Below are 18,214 nucleotides of genomic sequence, written 5' to 3'. Positions count from 1 at the left end.
TGAGAAGGCTGAATGTTTTTAATCCAAAGCCTACTCTACTCTTTTGATAAATATGACCATTACAGATGGTTTCTCAGTTGTTGTAGCACCAATTAAACCAACAAAATATAAAAACTTAATACACAACATTTGGATGTGATCAGTGTTGTTACGAATAAAATCAGTTTATTTACCTAATCAAAGGTTTGATTTCAGTGGACACCCTATTCATGCTTTCACATGCCAACCACTCCTATAAAACCCAAATACAAATACATTACTTACAAAATATGTAAAATGATGCAAAATTTAACAATGCCCAGATGGTTACTGGTTCAATTCATGTGACGAATGAAACCACTGACCAACAACGTAAACGAGTCATGTACCTCCAAAACAGATGATGGCGCTACTGCAATCTATTCAACAATGACTTTTTTTCTTTTTTTTAATAATACATGTCATAGTGAATCATATTTGTTATATTCATGACTCACTGTTATTAAAACAAACTCATAATTGAAAAGGCATTGTGCTACATTAATTATATATATATATATATATATATATATATATATATATATATATATATATATATATATATATATATATATATATATAGACACACACACACACACACACACACACACACACAGTTATATTTTAATTTTCTGAGATACTGAATTTGTGATTTTCCTTAGTTGTCAGTTATAATCATCAAAATTAAAAGAAATAAACATTTGAAATATATCAGTCTGTGTGTAATGAATGAATATAATATGCAAGTTTCACTTTTTGAATGGAATTAATAAAATAAATCAACTTAATGATAATTAGATTAATAGATAATTTGATGATAATTCGAATATCATCAAAAAGTTGATTTTATTAATTCCATTCAAAAAGTGAAACTTGCATATTATATTCATTCATTCATTACACACAGACTGATATATTTCAAATGTTTATTTCTTTTAATTTTGAGGATTATAACTGACAACTAAGGAAAATCACAAATTCAGTATCTCAGAAAATTTAAATATAACTTAAGACCAATACAAAGAAAGGATTCTTAGAAATCTTGGCCAACTGAAAAGTATGAACATGAAAAGTATGAGCATGTACAGCACTCGATACTTAGTTGGGGATCTTTTTGCCTGAATTACTGCAGCAATGCGGCGTGGCATGGAGTCGATCAGTCTGTGGCACTGCTCAGGTGTTATGAGAGCCCAGGTTGCTCTGATAGTGGCCTTCAGCTCTTCTGCATTGTTGGATCTAGCATATCACATTTTACCTTTCCCAATACCCCATAGATTTTCTATGGGGTTAAGGTCAGGCGAGTTTGTTGGCCAATTAAGAACAGGGATACCATGGTCCTTAAACCAGGTCCTGGAAGCTTTGACACTGTGTGCAGGTGCCAAGTCCTGTTGGAAAATGAAATCTGTATCTCCATAAAGTTGGTCAGCAGCAGGAAGCATGAAGTGCTCTAAAACTTCCTGGTATATGGCTGTGTTGACCTTGGACCTCAGAAAACACAGTGGACCAACACCAGCAGCTGACACGACACCGCAAGCCCATAACTGACTGTCGATACTTTACACTAGACCTCAAGCAATGTGGATTGTGTGCCTCTCCACTCTTCCTCCAGACTCTGGGACCCTGATTTCCAAAGGAAATGCAAAATTTACTTTCATCAGAGAACATAACTTTGGACTACTCAGCAGCAGTCCAGTCCTTTTTGAAGAGAGACGCTTCTGACGCTGTCTGTTGTTCAAGAGTGGCTTGACACAAGGAATCCGACAGCTGAAACCCATTTCTTGCATACATCTTTGTATAGTGGTTCTTGAAGCACTGACTCCAGCTGCAGGTTATCCCTAATGCTTGTAGAAAGAAAAGTGTACATCTTTTCCTTCCCTTTGCCCCTCTTTTAATGTACTTCGACACAGAGCTCTGTGAACAGCCAGCCTCTTTTGCAATGACCTTTTGTTTCTTGCCCTCCTTGTGCAAGGTGTCAATTGTCGTCTTTTAGACAACCGTCAATTCATTCTTCCCGATTGTGTAGCCTATAGAACTAGACTGAGAAACCATTTAAAGGCTTAGCAGGTGTTTTGAGTTAATTAACTGATTAGAGTGTGGCACCAGGTGTCTTCAATATTGAACCTTTTCACAATATTCTTATTTCCTGAGATACTGAATTTGGGATTTTCCTTAGTTGCCAGTTGTAAACATAAAAATTAAAAGAATTAAACATTTGAAATATATCAGTATGTGTGTAATGAATTAATATAATACACAAGTTTCACTTTTTGAATGGAATTAGTGAAATAAACCAGCTTTTTGATGATATTCTAATTATATGACCAGCACCTGTATATATCATTAAATGTTTTGTACTCGTTTGTGTCTATTTATCAAGATTGATTTCATTTCCACCACAGAATGTTTTCAAACACTATATAATTTGACATTTGTTGCTACAGAAAATCTTGTTATTGGTCAACTTGTGTTTAATGCCAATCTGAACAGTGTTTGTAAGAACAGGAGAAAGAGACTGAAGGGATGTATACATGAAATACAGCTTCAAAAGCATATTGATAAATAATGAGTGTAATGTGTCACATTGGGTCACATTATAGTAATGCAAAAGTAGCACGGATGCTTTATTTGATTTCAGATCAATTATATTCATTTCAGAACAAGACATAAGCTGCCAAATCTGTCAAATTCCTGAGGGTCTTTATGCATGTTAAAATAAGTTGTTTGGCAGTGCAACCTTTGAACACATTGAAAGTCTTCACTGTGAAGTGGACAGTTGATGGATGAATGTCATATGTTTCTGTAATACAATACACATTTAGTGAAATAAAAACATAGGTAATACAGGTGTGTAAAGTATGAACTAATTTCTTAGAGTTATAGTGCTTTGTGAAAGTTTTATGTACAGCAAAATTATATGTTACTACACATTTTGAATATTGATTCCTCAGCACTTAAAAAATAATAAACATAAAATACTATATATACACACATATATATATATATATATATATATATATATATATATATATATATATATATATATATATACTACAGCATTATTTAAAAGGAAAAAAAAGGTATTAACAAAAATATCATTAAGTTTAACTCTTAATTAGTGCAATAATACATTTCCCATTTCTTTGAAAAGTTTTGCTTTCCAAGTCATGTCAAAGGGTGTCATGAGGACTGCTCTTGATAGGGCTGACAGTGAGAAGTGTTGTGCCTGTAGGATTGACTTGTACCATCACCTCTGAAAACAGATTCTGGACACCTATTTCCTTGTACACAGGCAGGATCTGTGTTACATTGCACTTTGGGTTGCAGAGCTGCCAACTAGGCAGCATCGCTACAGAAATGATGAATCTGCGTGGACCACCAATCTCCTGTCTATTCATCACTGCCACGGCCAGCCTGTTGCCTGACAAGGGTCGTTCCCACACCTCAAAATTGTCACCCTGTGAACAAGATAAATATATTCCAGCTTGCTGACACGTACTGTAATGAAACAAAGGATAGGTTAAGACCGTCATTTGGAACTAAGTTGGGCTAAGATACTTTACCTTTAAGGTGCGATAGCCCTGCTTGCCCAGAGGATCCTGGTTGATGGCAATGATCTGTTTGTTTTGCAGCAGTTCTTTGGCTTTAGGACAAATGTTTCGCAGGTCGTTGGACATCAGAAGTGGGGCAGCCATGATAGCCCACAAGGCCATCTGAGTCTGCTGCTGATCGTGGCTCAGGCCGAAGTTCCCTATGATTAGCTTGAGGCGTCATAACCAGAAATATGATAAGATTAAAATCCATTCACATTAAGCTAATTTTAAATTACCCAGTGTGAACTTGCGATTTGAGAGTAAAATGATCAGATGAGATGCTTTATACCATGTCGGGATCATTCCATCCACCTGGTCCTGCCACAGGGACCAGGATCTTCTGATGATCAGCTGTCCAGTCCAGGATGCTCTTCACACTGCTCCACTGGTCGTAAATGTCTTCATAGCTACGCCAGTGGTTACAGGTCTTGCCAATTGCCTGATAGTCAGGCTGAAATATAAAATACACAAAACATATTTTAACTAAGCAACATTCAAGAAAACGATTTGTACTTTATAAACATTTTGTTTCCGAATTTTAATTGAAGGGATAGTACACCCAAAAATGAACATTCGGTCATTATTTACTTACCCATATTCTTCTGCTAAACACAACAGAAATATTTGTTTGTGTGCTAATAATACTCCGCACCAAAACATTCACTCTCACTTCCATTGTATAACCAAAAATACAATGCAGGTCAAAGGGATTTGAAAATGTTTGGTTACCAACATTGTTCTAAATATCTTTTTGTCTTTAAGAGTGAATGTTTTGGTGCTGAGTATTACACACCACACACACACACACATTTTTCTGTGTTCAGCAGGTTTGGAACAAAATAATGGTGAAAGAATATTACATTTTAGATGAACTATTCCTTTAACATAGCCATGTTGAATACGTCTCACCTGTTGATGTTGCCACTCATATAATGGCCATCCACAGGTGTAAACAATACTTCTGCCTGTCTGGTTTAGAGCTCTCGACATGTTTGTATAACCTGGGAAACATCAAAATAATGTAAAGCATTTCCTAGCAAAACTCAGCAAATCAAAACGTATCAGCATACTGCTGAGACTTGCATATTCACCTACCTTCACCCAGTTGATGCCAGTCAGGCATGAAGCATCCATCGAATTTTAACAGATCCACACCCCAGTCTGCAAACGTTTTAGCATCGATGTCATAGTAGCCCAAACTCCCAGGATAGCCTTCACATGTTCTTGTGCCAGAATCTGCATATATTCCCAGCTTCAGCCCTTTAGCATGGACCTTAGAGTACAATAAAACTTAAATATTCATTACAAGTGATATTACATTGGAACAGAATGTCGTTTTATTGTGATATCAGCACGACAACAGTAGGGGGCGCTATATAACTGACAAAAAGATTTGGAGAAGCCAAAATTATGACATATTTCTAAATGACAACAAAATATAATTTCTCAGTACTGTTATTGTTTGATGAAATGTTAAGTGTGTACTAATTTACATCTGAAATGAAAACACTTTCATTAAAGGAACAAAATGTACTGTACATAATCTTTTTTTCTTCTGCCATCGAACACAAAAATGAATTATTCAGTTACTCATTGACATTATTTAATTTAGTAATTATTTTAAATGTAATTTGGTAATTTAACTATTTATTTAATTTAGTAATTATTAAAAATATGTTTAACTGATTTAAATTATTAAATAAATTATTTATTTATTAACATTATTAATGATTAAAATATTTATATGGTTATTTTAATCATATGATTTAATATAGGTAAATTTTATTACTATTAATATATTTATCAAATTATTAGCAAAATATCAATCTTGCTTCTTTCCATACAGATAGTAACCAGAGCTATCAAGCCATTTTCTAAGATCACATGTTAGCTTTGTGTGAGGAATCCGTAAATTATTTTATTTTCCACTAAATATCATAAGGTATTCACATGACATGAGGGCTAGTACATGATGACAGAATTGTTTGGGAGAACAATCCTTTAAATTCTAGGCAATGCCACACATGAGCAAGCCTTTCGTGATGCCAACATATACTCACATAATCTGCCAGTTTTTTGATTCCACTAGGAAACCTCTTGGGATCAGCCTGTAGACGCCCCTGGGCGTCCCTCCTGTGTGAGGTCCAGCAATCATCAATGCACACAAACTCATATCCAGCATCCTTCCATCCTTCTTTTACCATCACATCTGCCATCTCCATGAATAGCTCCTCTCTGCCAGGACACACAAGGGCATGAGGAACAGGGCATCATGGTCGAACATCTGTCCACTGCACAGGGCAGATTGTCCGTGTGTGCAAGTGTGAAAAACAGCACTATACAAGACCCAAAAACGCCCTTTGCCCTCTTGCACACAGTATGAGAAGATCTCTATGTATGAAGAGAGAGACGCACGCTTTAGCAGTCACTGATTCAGGTGTATAGTTTTCTTCATCGCAAGCTTTAGCAGTCACTGATTCAGTTGTATAGTTTTCTTCTTCATCATTCTCTTACTTACCATGCCATTTTCTAATCTGACCATTTTCTGCATGAAAAGTTTTATGTAACTAGATTTTTGTAATTTTGACTCTATATACAACCATTTAGATTCTTATCCATACAACGTTTATTAGCATCACAGAAACATTTTTTAAATCCTAGTGGAAGCAACAATTATTTTTTGAATATGGATTTAGTTTAGTTTAGTTTTGTTGTTTCAGTCTCCAGGTCACGCGCTCACCTAATGCAGTTCTGAGGATCCGCGTCACAGTCGATGTTGCACATGAATCTCTCCCAGTGTAACCAGCCCATGGTGGGAGTTAAAGCCAGACCATTGTCCAGCGCCGAAGCTGGGACTAATGAAGACATAAACCAGATTAAGACTATATTTGAGACACTCATGTTTGTGCAGATGAATCAATGACTGAATCTGGGGCAACAAGTTGTTTCACTTCCGTGTTCACAGCATATCAGGCAGGCGCAAACATGCGCGCTCTTTGATCAGTGACGTCACGCGCACGCTCCAGTCAAAACAAATCCTAATCGTATCGTATGTATGATTTTACTGGCTGTATTTGTTGTTGATAGTGTTTTGTCTGGTAACGTTACATACTATGAGAAATGTATACATATGCGCGATTATGTGAGTAAACTAAGTATTGTACGCATTTCATCTGGACAGTGTAACGGTAACGTCCGTTTCCACGTGTTTCAAACTCGTGCAGTGTGCGCTTTTGGGATGTGTTATTGTAAAGTCTTATTGGGTTGCTTTTGGGTTGTGTTATTGTAAAGCTAAAAACATTTACGGTTTTTATTGTGGAAATCATATATATATATATATATATATATATATATATATATATATATATATATATATATATATATATATATATATATTGCATTTCTTTCCAAGCTTGGGCGTTAGGTAGAAATATAGACTGAAATGCTATTCACTCTGTGATTCACTCAGTCTTACCATAGTTTTATGCTGTGCACCTCCTCTTCTGATTTTGTTGAGTGCATTGAAAAGGTTGGCAGTTATAAAAGACAAAACTGACTGATCCTTATTACAGCGATAGCAGTTAAGAGTGAATACTTTACATCTTTGCTAATTTATTTTTCCAGCTATAATTTACCTTAATTTTTTTCACCGTAATCAGATTTTCAAAAATATATAGTTGTAGGAAAATAAAGATCTCTTGCAGAATGCACTTGTTATAGCATCTATGCAAAATGTATCACACAGTCCATAATCTGGCATGCCTTTAATATGAAATTCTGCATTTTCTTGCCGTCTGTGCCTGAAAATTAACTGTTTTGGGGAAACAAAGTCTGACCCTTTTTCCAGATGTCAAGAGTATAGGGCAGCAGTAATATCAACCTAAATGTTGTACCAAGTGGAGCAAGCATGGTAAAAACTATTTATCACTCACAGTAGTTTCTATCAAAGCCAAAGCAATGGTTCAAAGGCCTCCAAATGTCAGAGCTCAATTTTTCTTGGGCTTCTTGATGGATGGACCAGTCAGTGGGTCTGGTAACAAAACTGGTTTCAGTAGTGTGGCAGGATCCGGGTTTGCAACAGTGATAGATTCTCCCATTTTTTTGATGTTTGTTGTATTGCTTGGAAGCAACTGCCTATCTCCACCTCAGCTGTGTTTTTCAAAGGATGGATTGTGGTGGTCCACAGCCCGCTCATTTCTTCCTGGTGCACAAATGCCTATCCATCACATTCCATTTAGCCACTGCGCCATTTAATTGAACAGGTTGTCACCTCTGGCTTATGTATAGACATTTAATAAAATCACAGATAAAAATGGAAAGGAGTCAGGGATACCAGGAGGGATTGGTGGGAGGCTTTCCAGTCTGGTTTGTCATTTATTATCTTTTGTAAGATCACTTACCAGGATCTTTTGATAAAACAACCCGCCACAACTTTAGCAGATGAAATATATTTGATTTATTATGTTTGGGTGTAGAGAGCACTGGGAATTCCCAATTACCTTTTCAATGGCCTTTCCTGTGAATTTGTAATATTTCTGTGCTTGTTAAGCCATTAGTCTGGATGGAGCTGGTTATATCAAACTAATATTGGAATGGTTGCAATACCACCCCCCTCCGTAGTGCTCCTCTCCTTTATTAAGATGCCTGTCAAATGTGCAACTTGAGAAATTAATGTGTAACTTGAGAAATTATGGTCTTAATTATAATCTTAGTGTTGGGTTGCTTTGAAAAAAGTTTTCCAATAAATGTTTTGTTTTTTATTACTCTCAAACATAATTAACAATGATCTCATAGCAACTCCTTCATCTAGGAGTATGCAAGGCTGCGGTAAGAGAGCTTTAGTGTATTTTGAAAAAATCGATTTTAATATTGTGATCAATACATGATCCTGCTTGCAGTCCTCTAAAGCACTGTCTAGTGAGTGAAATGACCTTCTTGAACGGCATGATTACTACACTATAATAGTGTGGCCTTTTACAAACTTCTTTCTGTAAATGTATTGCTGCTTATTTGCTAAAAGTTTAGCTCTTTGTTGCATCACTTATATAATGTAGCTTTGTCTTAAAGGGATAGCTCACCCAAAAATGAAAATTCAGTCATTTACTCACTTCCATGTCATTGGGCCAAAAAGAGTGGAAACATCTTTCAAAATATCTTCAGTTTGGAACAATATGAGGGGGAATCAATGATGACAGAATTTTCATTTTTGGGGTAGAATAATTCCCTAATAGGTTTACTTACAGATTTGTTAAAAATTTATTTTTAAATAAGGTAATTCTGTATTTAATAATGTCTATCCAATTTCCAAATTTCCATTTTTATTTTATTTATTTTACTATGTTTAAGATGGGTATCTTTTCTTTTAGGATGGACCTCTTTAATGAAAATTGAAATTATAAACGCCATACTAAATGACCACAAAATAATCCTTCAGTTTATTGGTTTCTTAGACAATGGCCAATGCAAAATTTTTGAGAAAGTGTGAATTCCTCTCACCCCTGTCATGCAAAGATTTACACGGCACAGTTGACTTGTTAGATCAAATTGCCTAATCCAGGCTTCAGCATTCTGATGCTTTTCTCTTGTGCACTCCATTACTGATTGTCCATTACACAAAATGAAGCCAACACAATCTATTTCCTTTATGTTACACATGAGTGGCACACCTAGCAGCATGGGATCCACTTGCTGTTGGCTAAATTGGATCAAAATGAGTTTGCGTCCTGTTTGAACAAATCAATTAAGGGCATGTGTATGAAATGGCTCCTGCAGGACTTTATGCTGAAATAATTTTAAGTTCAAATTCGTAAAACCATAAAGCACTGCCTCTGAATGACTTTGGCACCAACATCTAATTATTGTTTTATAGGAACCATGGTTGTCATGTGCCTTGTAGGTTTTAGCAGAAAACCGTGGTGTGACCCGAAATGCTGACTGTGTGGGACTGCTAAATTCTTATTCTTATTATGTCACTTCTGCCGATAATTATGAGCAGCAATCTTGTGCAAAGTTGTCAGGGGAATTACCTACTTCTGGAAGTGTACGTCAACACAGCTTTTACCTTTTAGCTTCATTATGTGTTTTGCCTGATACAGTTTTCCTCACCTCAGACATTTACTGTCAAGATGCAGGAAACCTAATTAATCTAAAATCTAATTAAGTTTTGCCTAACATGATTATGGGATTTGTTCTGTTGTTTATGACCAAAACCTAGCTGCACACAAAAAGTAGACTAGATGTAGTGGAAATCTAATAATGAGAGCTGGGCAAATGCTTGACAGATAACTACCATATATTGTGTATTTATTTATTTACATTACAGAGCTGTGTCTGGAAAGACAAACCTAAGCTCTTCCGGCGTTTTTTTATGGCCAGCGGTTTAAATGAAACATTCCAGAGGGTTGTCAGGAATGCCTGTTTGGACAGCGTGCTGCTCTATGGGCGGCGAGCAGTAAATGATGGGGTGTAGGAACTCCTTCAGCTCGATGCTTCCCTCTGGATACGGCACGTCACTGGCCCCTGGACTGAAACGCCATCCGCCATGGGTGATGAGGCAAGCCTGAGCTGCTCCACCCCAGTTGTAATAAAGAGAGATGATGTGATTTTTATGATGGAGGCCCCAGCAAAGACAAATGTTGTTGATCGTGATAATGACAGCACTGGGAGTTGAGGGTGAAGGTGGAGAAATGGAGCATGAGCTCAATTCACTTGAGCCCCAGTTGTTCCTCCTTTCCATTTCTTTCCTCTATCTGCATCACATTCCTTCTCTCATCTATTTGCTTTCCTTTGGGTTTGGTATCTCCCTCCTCCACCCCTCTGCCACTCCCATAGGCTTACTACTTCCCCGTCCTTGATGGTCAACGGTTACCGTAGCAACAAGGGCTGTTCTGTCCCCATTAGAATATCAAAATTTTCTGTTAAATAAAGTAAAAAATGCAAATGATGGTATGCTGATGGTATGGATACACAAAACTGACTCTAGTTTGTGCAATACAGACATATATACCATATCTTCTGCCTGCTAATCATGGGTTTAGTACTAAGTATTATGTTTGGGTAAGTGATGAGATGGTGACTGCTTTGCACTTTTTATTTATTTTTTAATCATGAAAAGCTCAACAAATATTAGGGAAGCATGGTAAATATATAAATATATATATAGAGAGAGAGAGATTATTGACATCATCTAATGCTTATAAAGTTTATCTTTAAAGAACATTCATAATTTATAACCTTAATAATAATTTAATAAATGTCTATTTAGCAAAGCTAAATAAAATGATAAAACATGAACACTGTTTTAATGCCTAAATTCACTTGCATGTTCAAACTATTGATTTTAGTTTTTAGTGTTTTGTTAGTTTCAAATAATAAAATGAAAATAGTTCAAACAGAATTTTTACAGCAGTGCATGCCTAATCAATTCATATTTTCAAAACGTTGCAGAAACGTTGTTTCTCCTTAAAATATATTTGCACGCTCATCATGTCCAGCCATGTAAATCTGAATAACCAGCAAATTTCCAGTGCTCTTTTATTAAGGTTATGTTATATGATTATCCACTGAGAAACTGTTTTCTGTTGATATTGCAATAATCATGGTTTTAGTAAATTACCCCTGTTCAACAATGTGTTTTAATCATGTGTCTGAAATGCCTCTTTGAATGTAGAAAGTGCATTGTAAAGCTTCCCATAAATGATTCAGTCTGGTATTTTGTTTTTGTTGTAAAAATGATATATTGACATTTTGAGGGTACTTAAGACACTTTATGTGGCTTCTAGAACATTATTAAACATCATATTTCGACGTTATCTACCTACAACCGAAATGCAGTGTGCACTGTTGTGAAATGTAGTAAAAACATTTTATGATTGCTAGGCATCTTCCAGTCAAAATAGTATTCTGAAATGTATTGCTGTTGAGGAGATAAAAGCAGTATATCACAAACTGTGGTCTAAATCTCTGAACTGCCTCTGTTGTTGGTTTCTGCTTATTACCTAGATCTTGTGTATTGATTTTGTGCTGAAAAGCAAGGGAAATGCTCTGTAAGATTCCCTCAACACTATGAGTAAACAATGTCTGTCTGTTACTGAAGTAGCAAGCAAAGACAAAGTAAAAAACAAGCCTAACCTTAAGATGCATCAAAAATGGTCATTAATATGCTGCAGGTGACATTCTGAGAAATCCAATGTGATATTTAGCAGAAGGACTTACCCCTTTTAATTGCTATGGAGAAAGTGACCTTTTTATTTATCACTAGCCTGTTCTCTGTGGAGCCAATGGGGCAGCACAGAGGTTATTTCTTCTACAGACGTGTCCCTAGTAGACAGTGAAGACAACTTCACACTTGGCTTTTAGCATATGACATTATTTCAGACCTTGGAACAGGATATGATGTCACAAATATAAAAAATAGAAAAGTGTCAACAGGAATACATTTCTAGAATTTGTACCTAAAAATCAATTTTATTATTTTTCCATCTTTTTCTCTTTCTCTATTTCCTGCAATAAAAAAAAGATGTGGATACAAATTTCTCTCAGAAATTGTTAATAAATTTCATTTTTTTTTACAAAGAAACAGCAAATAGAACATTGAATTAAACTTGAAACTTTAAAATAGAAAGCTTGAAATATTTTCTTCTAACACTTACTCAAATGATCTTTGTTTTATTCACAATGTTGAAAAAATTCATCGAAGTAATTTTGTATCCTTTATAAATTCTACTTATTTTTTATTGACCTGTTATTTTTAACTGATACAATTACCTGCAAATCGTGCAGCTGTAAAGTTTAATAGAGCTACAAGGTCAATCTGTGACATTCAGGTGCTCCATTGGGTACATTTTTTATTTTTTTTTTTGCTCTACAAATTTGCAGGCCACCTGATGTCTTTGATCCAAGTTGCGTGAATTCATATGCATGCAAAGCGAATAGAGTGCAAAGTGAAGTCAGAGATTGTTTGCTTTTCGGAGGTGAGAGAGTCCGTATTACTAACTACTGGAGAAGGTGTTACAGTAAACTTGGATCACAAGTGCCTTAATAACAAGTCACATATAGCCTTGACATCACTGAATTTTATTCAGAGCTGTGCGACACTTAGTTGCCATTTACGGATACCATAGGAATAAATGAGAAGTGCCTTAAGCTGAATCCCAGCTGTCGCAAAAAGTCAGTTAATTCTCCTATAAAACAGTGTAAAAGTAATTAGCCAATAGGCTGTCGATTCATTAAATGCTAAGCTGTTTCCCTTTTAAAAACAATAGAGCCTCTCCTACATTGACATCCATTTAAATAAAGCGGCGTCTCCTTCTCTGCGTACTGCTAAAGCAGGAGTGTTAGCATTAGCCATTACGCTTTTTTGACTAAAGGTTGCAGGCTTGCCTTTGTGGCTTTGGTGTAGTGTGTGGCTGATAGATAGCTTCTTTTCACCATGATTTTTGTGGATAAAAGATACACATTAGACTCCTGCTCATCCATTGTCTTTTGTTTGTTTACACTGTGTGTGCGTGTGTGTGTGTGTGTGTGTGTGTGCATATATATAAAGTGGGATTTGCAGTAAGTATGTGTGCATGCCAGTTGTCATGGTGACAGACGGCCAGTGATGTCAGCTTGCAGTGCTGCACTGTGTGTTACAAGCAGATCCTGGCTTTACTTCGCCAACGGTAAAAAGTGAAAAGCTATTGCACTATAACCTGACTGCCTGTGAATCAGGAACATCAACCTCCTTCTCTCCACAGAAAGTCATTATTTCTCATCTCACACTGCTGACCTGCGGCACTGATTCAGTGTCAACACGGTGAAGGAATAGCACACATGTTGTCCTTTTCCAGCTGTCTCCAAGGCATTAAAGTGTGAAGGATGTCTAACGGGTGAGGAGAAAGAGCAAGGTGAAAAAAATCCTCTGCTTACCCTGAATGCATATGAAGAGAGGTTTTCTAAGGAGGAGTGAAGGAAAGGGAATAATTAAATGAATTATTCACCTAAATAAAACAAACACAAAAACACCACAGAATTTTTTTTCTTCATAAAACAGCAGTTCATAGTGATTAAAAGATGTAAATATCCTTCAAGGACAAAAACAAAAGCATTATAGAAGTAGTCCAAATGGTATGTTTTCTGAAGCTTTATGAGAAACAAACAACATGTGGTTTAAGTGATTATTTCCTGATAAAATTCCCCTCCAGCTCTCAAACCAAATATGGCAGTATGATACAAACTGGACGTCAGTAACTTTATACGTCATTGGTCTCATCAAATTTTGTTTGTTGTTGTTTGCCCTTTTTGGAGCTTGACAGCCTGTGGTCACAATAAACTGTTGTTTTGCTTTTTCTAAAAACCTATGTGAGGATACTTTCAAAACTTTTTTTGTTTATGTTCTGTGGAAATGACAGTGAGTACATAATAACAGATTTTTTTGTGTTTTGTGTCTTTTTTGCCTGTTCCTCCAGCTGAATGAACCAAAAAGATAAAGAAAAAAGAGGTTTGCAAAAGGCGCAATGGTCAGAGAGATAGCATTGTAAATGTTGCACACCTGAAGTGGAGGAAAACACTTCAAGTGGCAGAAGATGCATGCTTTCTTACTAGATATAGAAAGGAATCTCTACAGAAATGCACAAGGCAAAGCAATTAAAGAAATTGCCAGAGCCTCTTACTGTACTAACCGGTATATAATTTCCTATCATTTTCTCTGATAGCTCACCTCAGGCAGCCCCGCTTGAAATCATTAACACACAGGCAGAGAGAAAAGTTAGAGTGAAGGTAGAGATATAGAGAGAAAAGCAGGAATGGCATTAAGAGAGAAAGAAATGGTGAAGGGGAGGAGTAGTTGGCTCAGATCACTTAAAGCCACTCCACTTAATGTGAAGAAGACTTTTATGGGTGAACCGTTTTTTGTTTTATTTTCTCTGATCATTTATAACAGTTGTGTGAATTTGAAATGTCAACATGAATATGTGACGTTAAATATTATTCAAGTTACTGCTTTGGTTTTCTGTGTTTTTGCATTCCAGACACACTGTAAGCTATATTAGCAGGGCTATTAGCAGAGCTTTTTATTTTTATTTTTATTTTTTAATGAGTTGGCAAATCATTCATTCAACCAATTCGTTTAAATATGCTAATTCATTCATCGATGGATTTGTTTCTTACAAACATGCAGATGTTAAATGGTGGACTTTGGATTACTTGTGGATGTTTTTATCAGCTGTTTGGACTCTAAATCGGTTCTGATGAAGAAACTAATTGATCTACATCCTTGATGGCCTGAGAATGATTGTTTTTGGCAAAATTTAATTTTAGGGTGAACTATTCGTTAAATTTCATGTTTATTGAACTGTCTCACTCATAATTGTGCTGTTTTAATGAACATCAACACCAGTGTGTTTACTTGCCATGTGAAATATATATATATATATATATATATATATATATATATATATATATATATATATATATATATATATATATATATATATTGTCTGTTCCCCATCCCTCCTCTTCATCCTGCTACTTTCATTTTTAACAGGGCATAGTGTATTTTTAAAAATCTATATTCTATATCAAATATTGTCTTATTGTGTCCTCTGGGCTCCATCAATTACAGGGGCTTTTAAGGCACCCACCCTGGGGTTGGCTCTGACAGATGGGTGGCTGGCTGAGCAAGAAAAAAATACTTTCCTCTTTGTATACTTGATCTTGGACAACACCTGAAGCATACCTAGCTGTAGCTTCCAAAATTAGTTTTCATCTCCGTAATGGGGATGTCTCTTTCCCTGAAGACATGACTTGGCTCAAATAGTAAAAGTGAGAGCAGGAAAGAAACGGGAGGCTTGAATCAAACATCTTAAAATACTCTTTTACAGAATGTCATCACAGACTATGATTGCTTTTATATGTTTTTTATATAAGTGATAATATGCATGTTTTAACTTTGTATGGGTCGTAAAGCCTGTTGTTTTAATATAGATGTGACATTCACTGAGAAACAGACCTTGACAGAAGCCTTTATAAGGCTGTCAGGGGACATCTTAAGACAGAGTATCAGAGAAATAGGATCACTCCACAGCCCACACTGCACCCAGAGGCAAAGAAAGCCACATGACCACTTGTGAAAGGTACATTTCAATCCATTTTGACAAGCCTACTCATACAGAACACTTCACTTCATTCACTTCAAAAAACTACTCACAAAACTACTTGCAAATGCACTTTAAAAATGCTTTTCAAAAGTGGTTTGATGTAGTCTTTACTTGCTGATAATTGGACAATTGGTTTTATTTTTCTAATTTAATAAAATGGTGTTCATTAGAGATTTTATGCAGCATGACAATTTCATTGTAAAAAGTGAATTGAAGAATTAACATCAGATAATTTCAGAATGGCTTTGTATTTGTTTAGTGTAAAACCCAATGATCATGTTATCCAGCTGATTTGAGAAAGGTCCGCTTTACCAAAAGTAAGAATATCTGACCATCCAAAGGCTCACACGCTCAAAGCTCAAGTTTGCTTATTAATTAATTATTAATGGCTTTTTAAAAGTAATACAGTACCACAGATTTTCATCTTTTCTTTATTCGTGCACACCACTGTTCCAAGGTTTGGGGTTCCATTTCGAAAGAAATTAATACTTTACTCAGCAAGGACAAATTAAATTTATCACATTGTTGAATACATTTTATAATAATAAATAAGTAAAATGTATATTATACAGCATATTATTATAATCAGCATATTAGAATAATTTCTAAAGCATGTGAATGATTTAAAATTACATTTTAAAATATATTTGAAAAGAAAACAGTAATTTTAAATTGTACAATATTTCACAATATTGCTGTTTCTACTTGATCAAATAAATGCAGCCTTGGTGAGCATAGGAGACTTCTTTTGAAAACATTTTCTTTTGAAAACAAAAACCTTACCAACATTTGTTTGTTTACATTGCTTGGCTGTTATGTGTATTTAGGATCAAACATATTATTCAATCCCCCAAAATCTGATCTAGCTGAAAATGTAAATGAGAAAGTGCTTCCAACAATATTACTTTCCCCAAGGCTCTATTAACATTCTACTCAGATGTTGATTATTCCCTTGAGTTGGTGCAAGGACAGACCCAGGATAAGATCTGAACTTCCCATTCATCACTCCAACAGCCCTGCCCACTTCCCATGTTATTAACTGCTTACATGAAGATGAACAAGAAATGCAAAGACCTCAGTTGCTCTCCAGAGAATATGACTAATACGTTTGGCTTCTGCTTTGTGGCGATTTGAACTGCCTTCTTATAGGAGAGAGTGAGATGAACAGAATATTGTATTATTCATTTGTGGCCACACTTCCTTCATAACACCACATTTCGAATCAATAAATGTAGAGGAATATTGTTGCATTGATTTCTCTCAGGGATTTCCTTCATTGCATGTCTCACTGTTTTTCTGTCTCTCTTTCTCTTCATCCATCTCTCGTTTCCTCTCTTGCACACTCATTTTCCGAGGTCTCATTATTACCCGAAGTCTCAGGACACCTGCACAGATCAGATACGCAAGTTTGCAGAAGTAAATGATGTTAGCTTATGAATCCTTGGTGCTTATTGAGGGGAAGAGCCACGGAACAATCTCACGGCGGGTGTCTCTGTGAAATCCATTAGAGTTTCTGTATCTGTGATACAGGCAGCACTGGGGGAGATACACTGATTGAGGGGAGGGCAGGAGGAGTGTCATAAATCACAGACCTATTTTGTGTTTGTCAGTCATGGGCTGCAGATTTAGAAAATCTTCTTAAATCCTACAAAGGCACAGTTTGCCCCCTAAAAACCAAACCAAAGGTCTCCATTCAACAAAAGGGTTACAGCTGGAGGAAATGAAGAAAGTAGAAGGGTTGCTGCATGGGAAAAATATCCTTTCTTTATTTATCTTCTTTATTTCTTTCTTTCTCACTCATTCTATCCATCATGATCTGCGTGGACCCTCTCAGAGGCAGTAAATGCAGGTTCCCACCATGTTAACTCAGAAAGCCTCTCATGGAAAATGCACATTGTGACATACAATAGCCAATCTTTCTGACATTTGCCAATTGCCCCCAGATTTCCTCTTGGAAAAAAATCTACTTAAACTGTCAGCATGTGAGCAGGGCTTAAGCGAATATGTCAAGCCACCACATTCACTCAAACTGTGAAACCTTAAACTGTCCAAGGCTAGCTGCCATTTGAGTGGGGTGTTAGTTTGTATATGAATTAAAAAAAACATTCATATCATCAGGCTCACTTATGAGCGGAGGCTGAAATCTTGAAAGCAACACATTATAGCTTGATAGGACTCCTACATCTTTGCAGTTTGTGCAAAGCTGGATGGACTAGTTAGGAAGATTGGATTTCTGGACATTTTTAAACTGTGAAGTCAAGAAGAATACTGTTATATTTTTGCAATAGCTGTGAATTTCACCTATAACTATATTAACCATAGCAGAAAAAACAAATATCAAAGACAGGGAAATTTGTTAAACTCCATCTCCGGAGCTATATATAAAAAAAAAAGTTAAATGGAATTTTTTACATTTTAATTCTAGATATCTAACATTTACCAATGCATTGTTTGTGCATACATGGTTTT

At 35.9% G+C, this 18,214-nt stretch overlaps 1 protein-coding gene across 1 annotated transcript; it reads right to left on the bottom strand.

Moving 5' to 3' along the window:
• Positions 1-3,055: 3,055 nt before the first annotated feature.
• Positions 3,056-6,600, bottom strand: LOC113075390 (alpha-galactosidase A-like). The gene is made up of 7 exons (XM_026248105.1): positions 6,349-6,600; positions 5,669-5,843; positions 4,704-4,881; positions 4,518-4,609; positions 3,898-4,059; positions 3,579-3,776; positions 3,056-3,473 (listed from the first exon to the last, which is right to left on the bottom strand). The coding sequence occupies exons 1-7, from the start codon at positions 6,507-6,509 to the stop codon at positions 3,186-3,188; spliced, it is 1,254 nt and encodes a 417-aa protein (XP_026103890.1). The 5' UTR covers positions 6,510-6,600; the 3' UTR covers positions 3,056-3,185.
• Positions 6,601-18,214: the final 11,614 nt, after the last annotated feature.

The sequence above is a fragment of the Carassius auratus genome, unplaced genomic scaffold (assembly GCF_003368295.1).
Source record: "Carassius auratus strain Wakin unplaced genomic scaffold, ASM336829v1 scaf_tig00017026, whole genome shotgun sequence".
In the NCBI taxonomy this organism is placed as follows: domain Eukaryota; kingdom Metazoa; phylum Chordata; class Actinopteri; order Cypriniformes; family Cyprinidae; genus Carassius; species Carassius auratus.
The sequence above is the reverse complement of the archived record's forward strand: the minus strand, read 5'-3'. Positions and strand labels throughout refer to the sequence as shown.

Coding starts and splice junctions, on each gene's coding strand:
- LOC113075390 (XM_026248105.1), bottom strand. CDS start 6,509: ATGAGTGTCTCAAATATAGTCTTAATCTGGTTTATGTCTTCATTAGTC. Junction 4,882..5,668: donor TCAAAAAACTGGCAGATTAT/GTGAGTATATGT, acceptor TTGTACTCTAAG/GTCCATGCTAAAGGGCTGAA. Junction 4,060..4,517: donor ATGAGTGGCAACATCAACAG/GTGAGACGTATT, acceptor TTTATATTTCAG/CCTGACTATCAGGCAATTGG.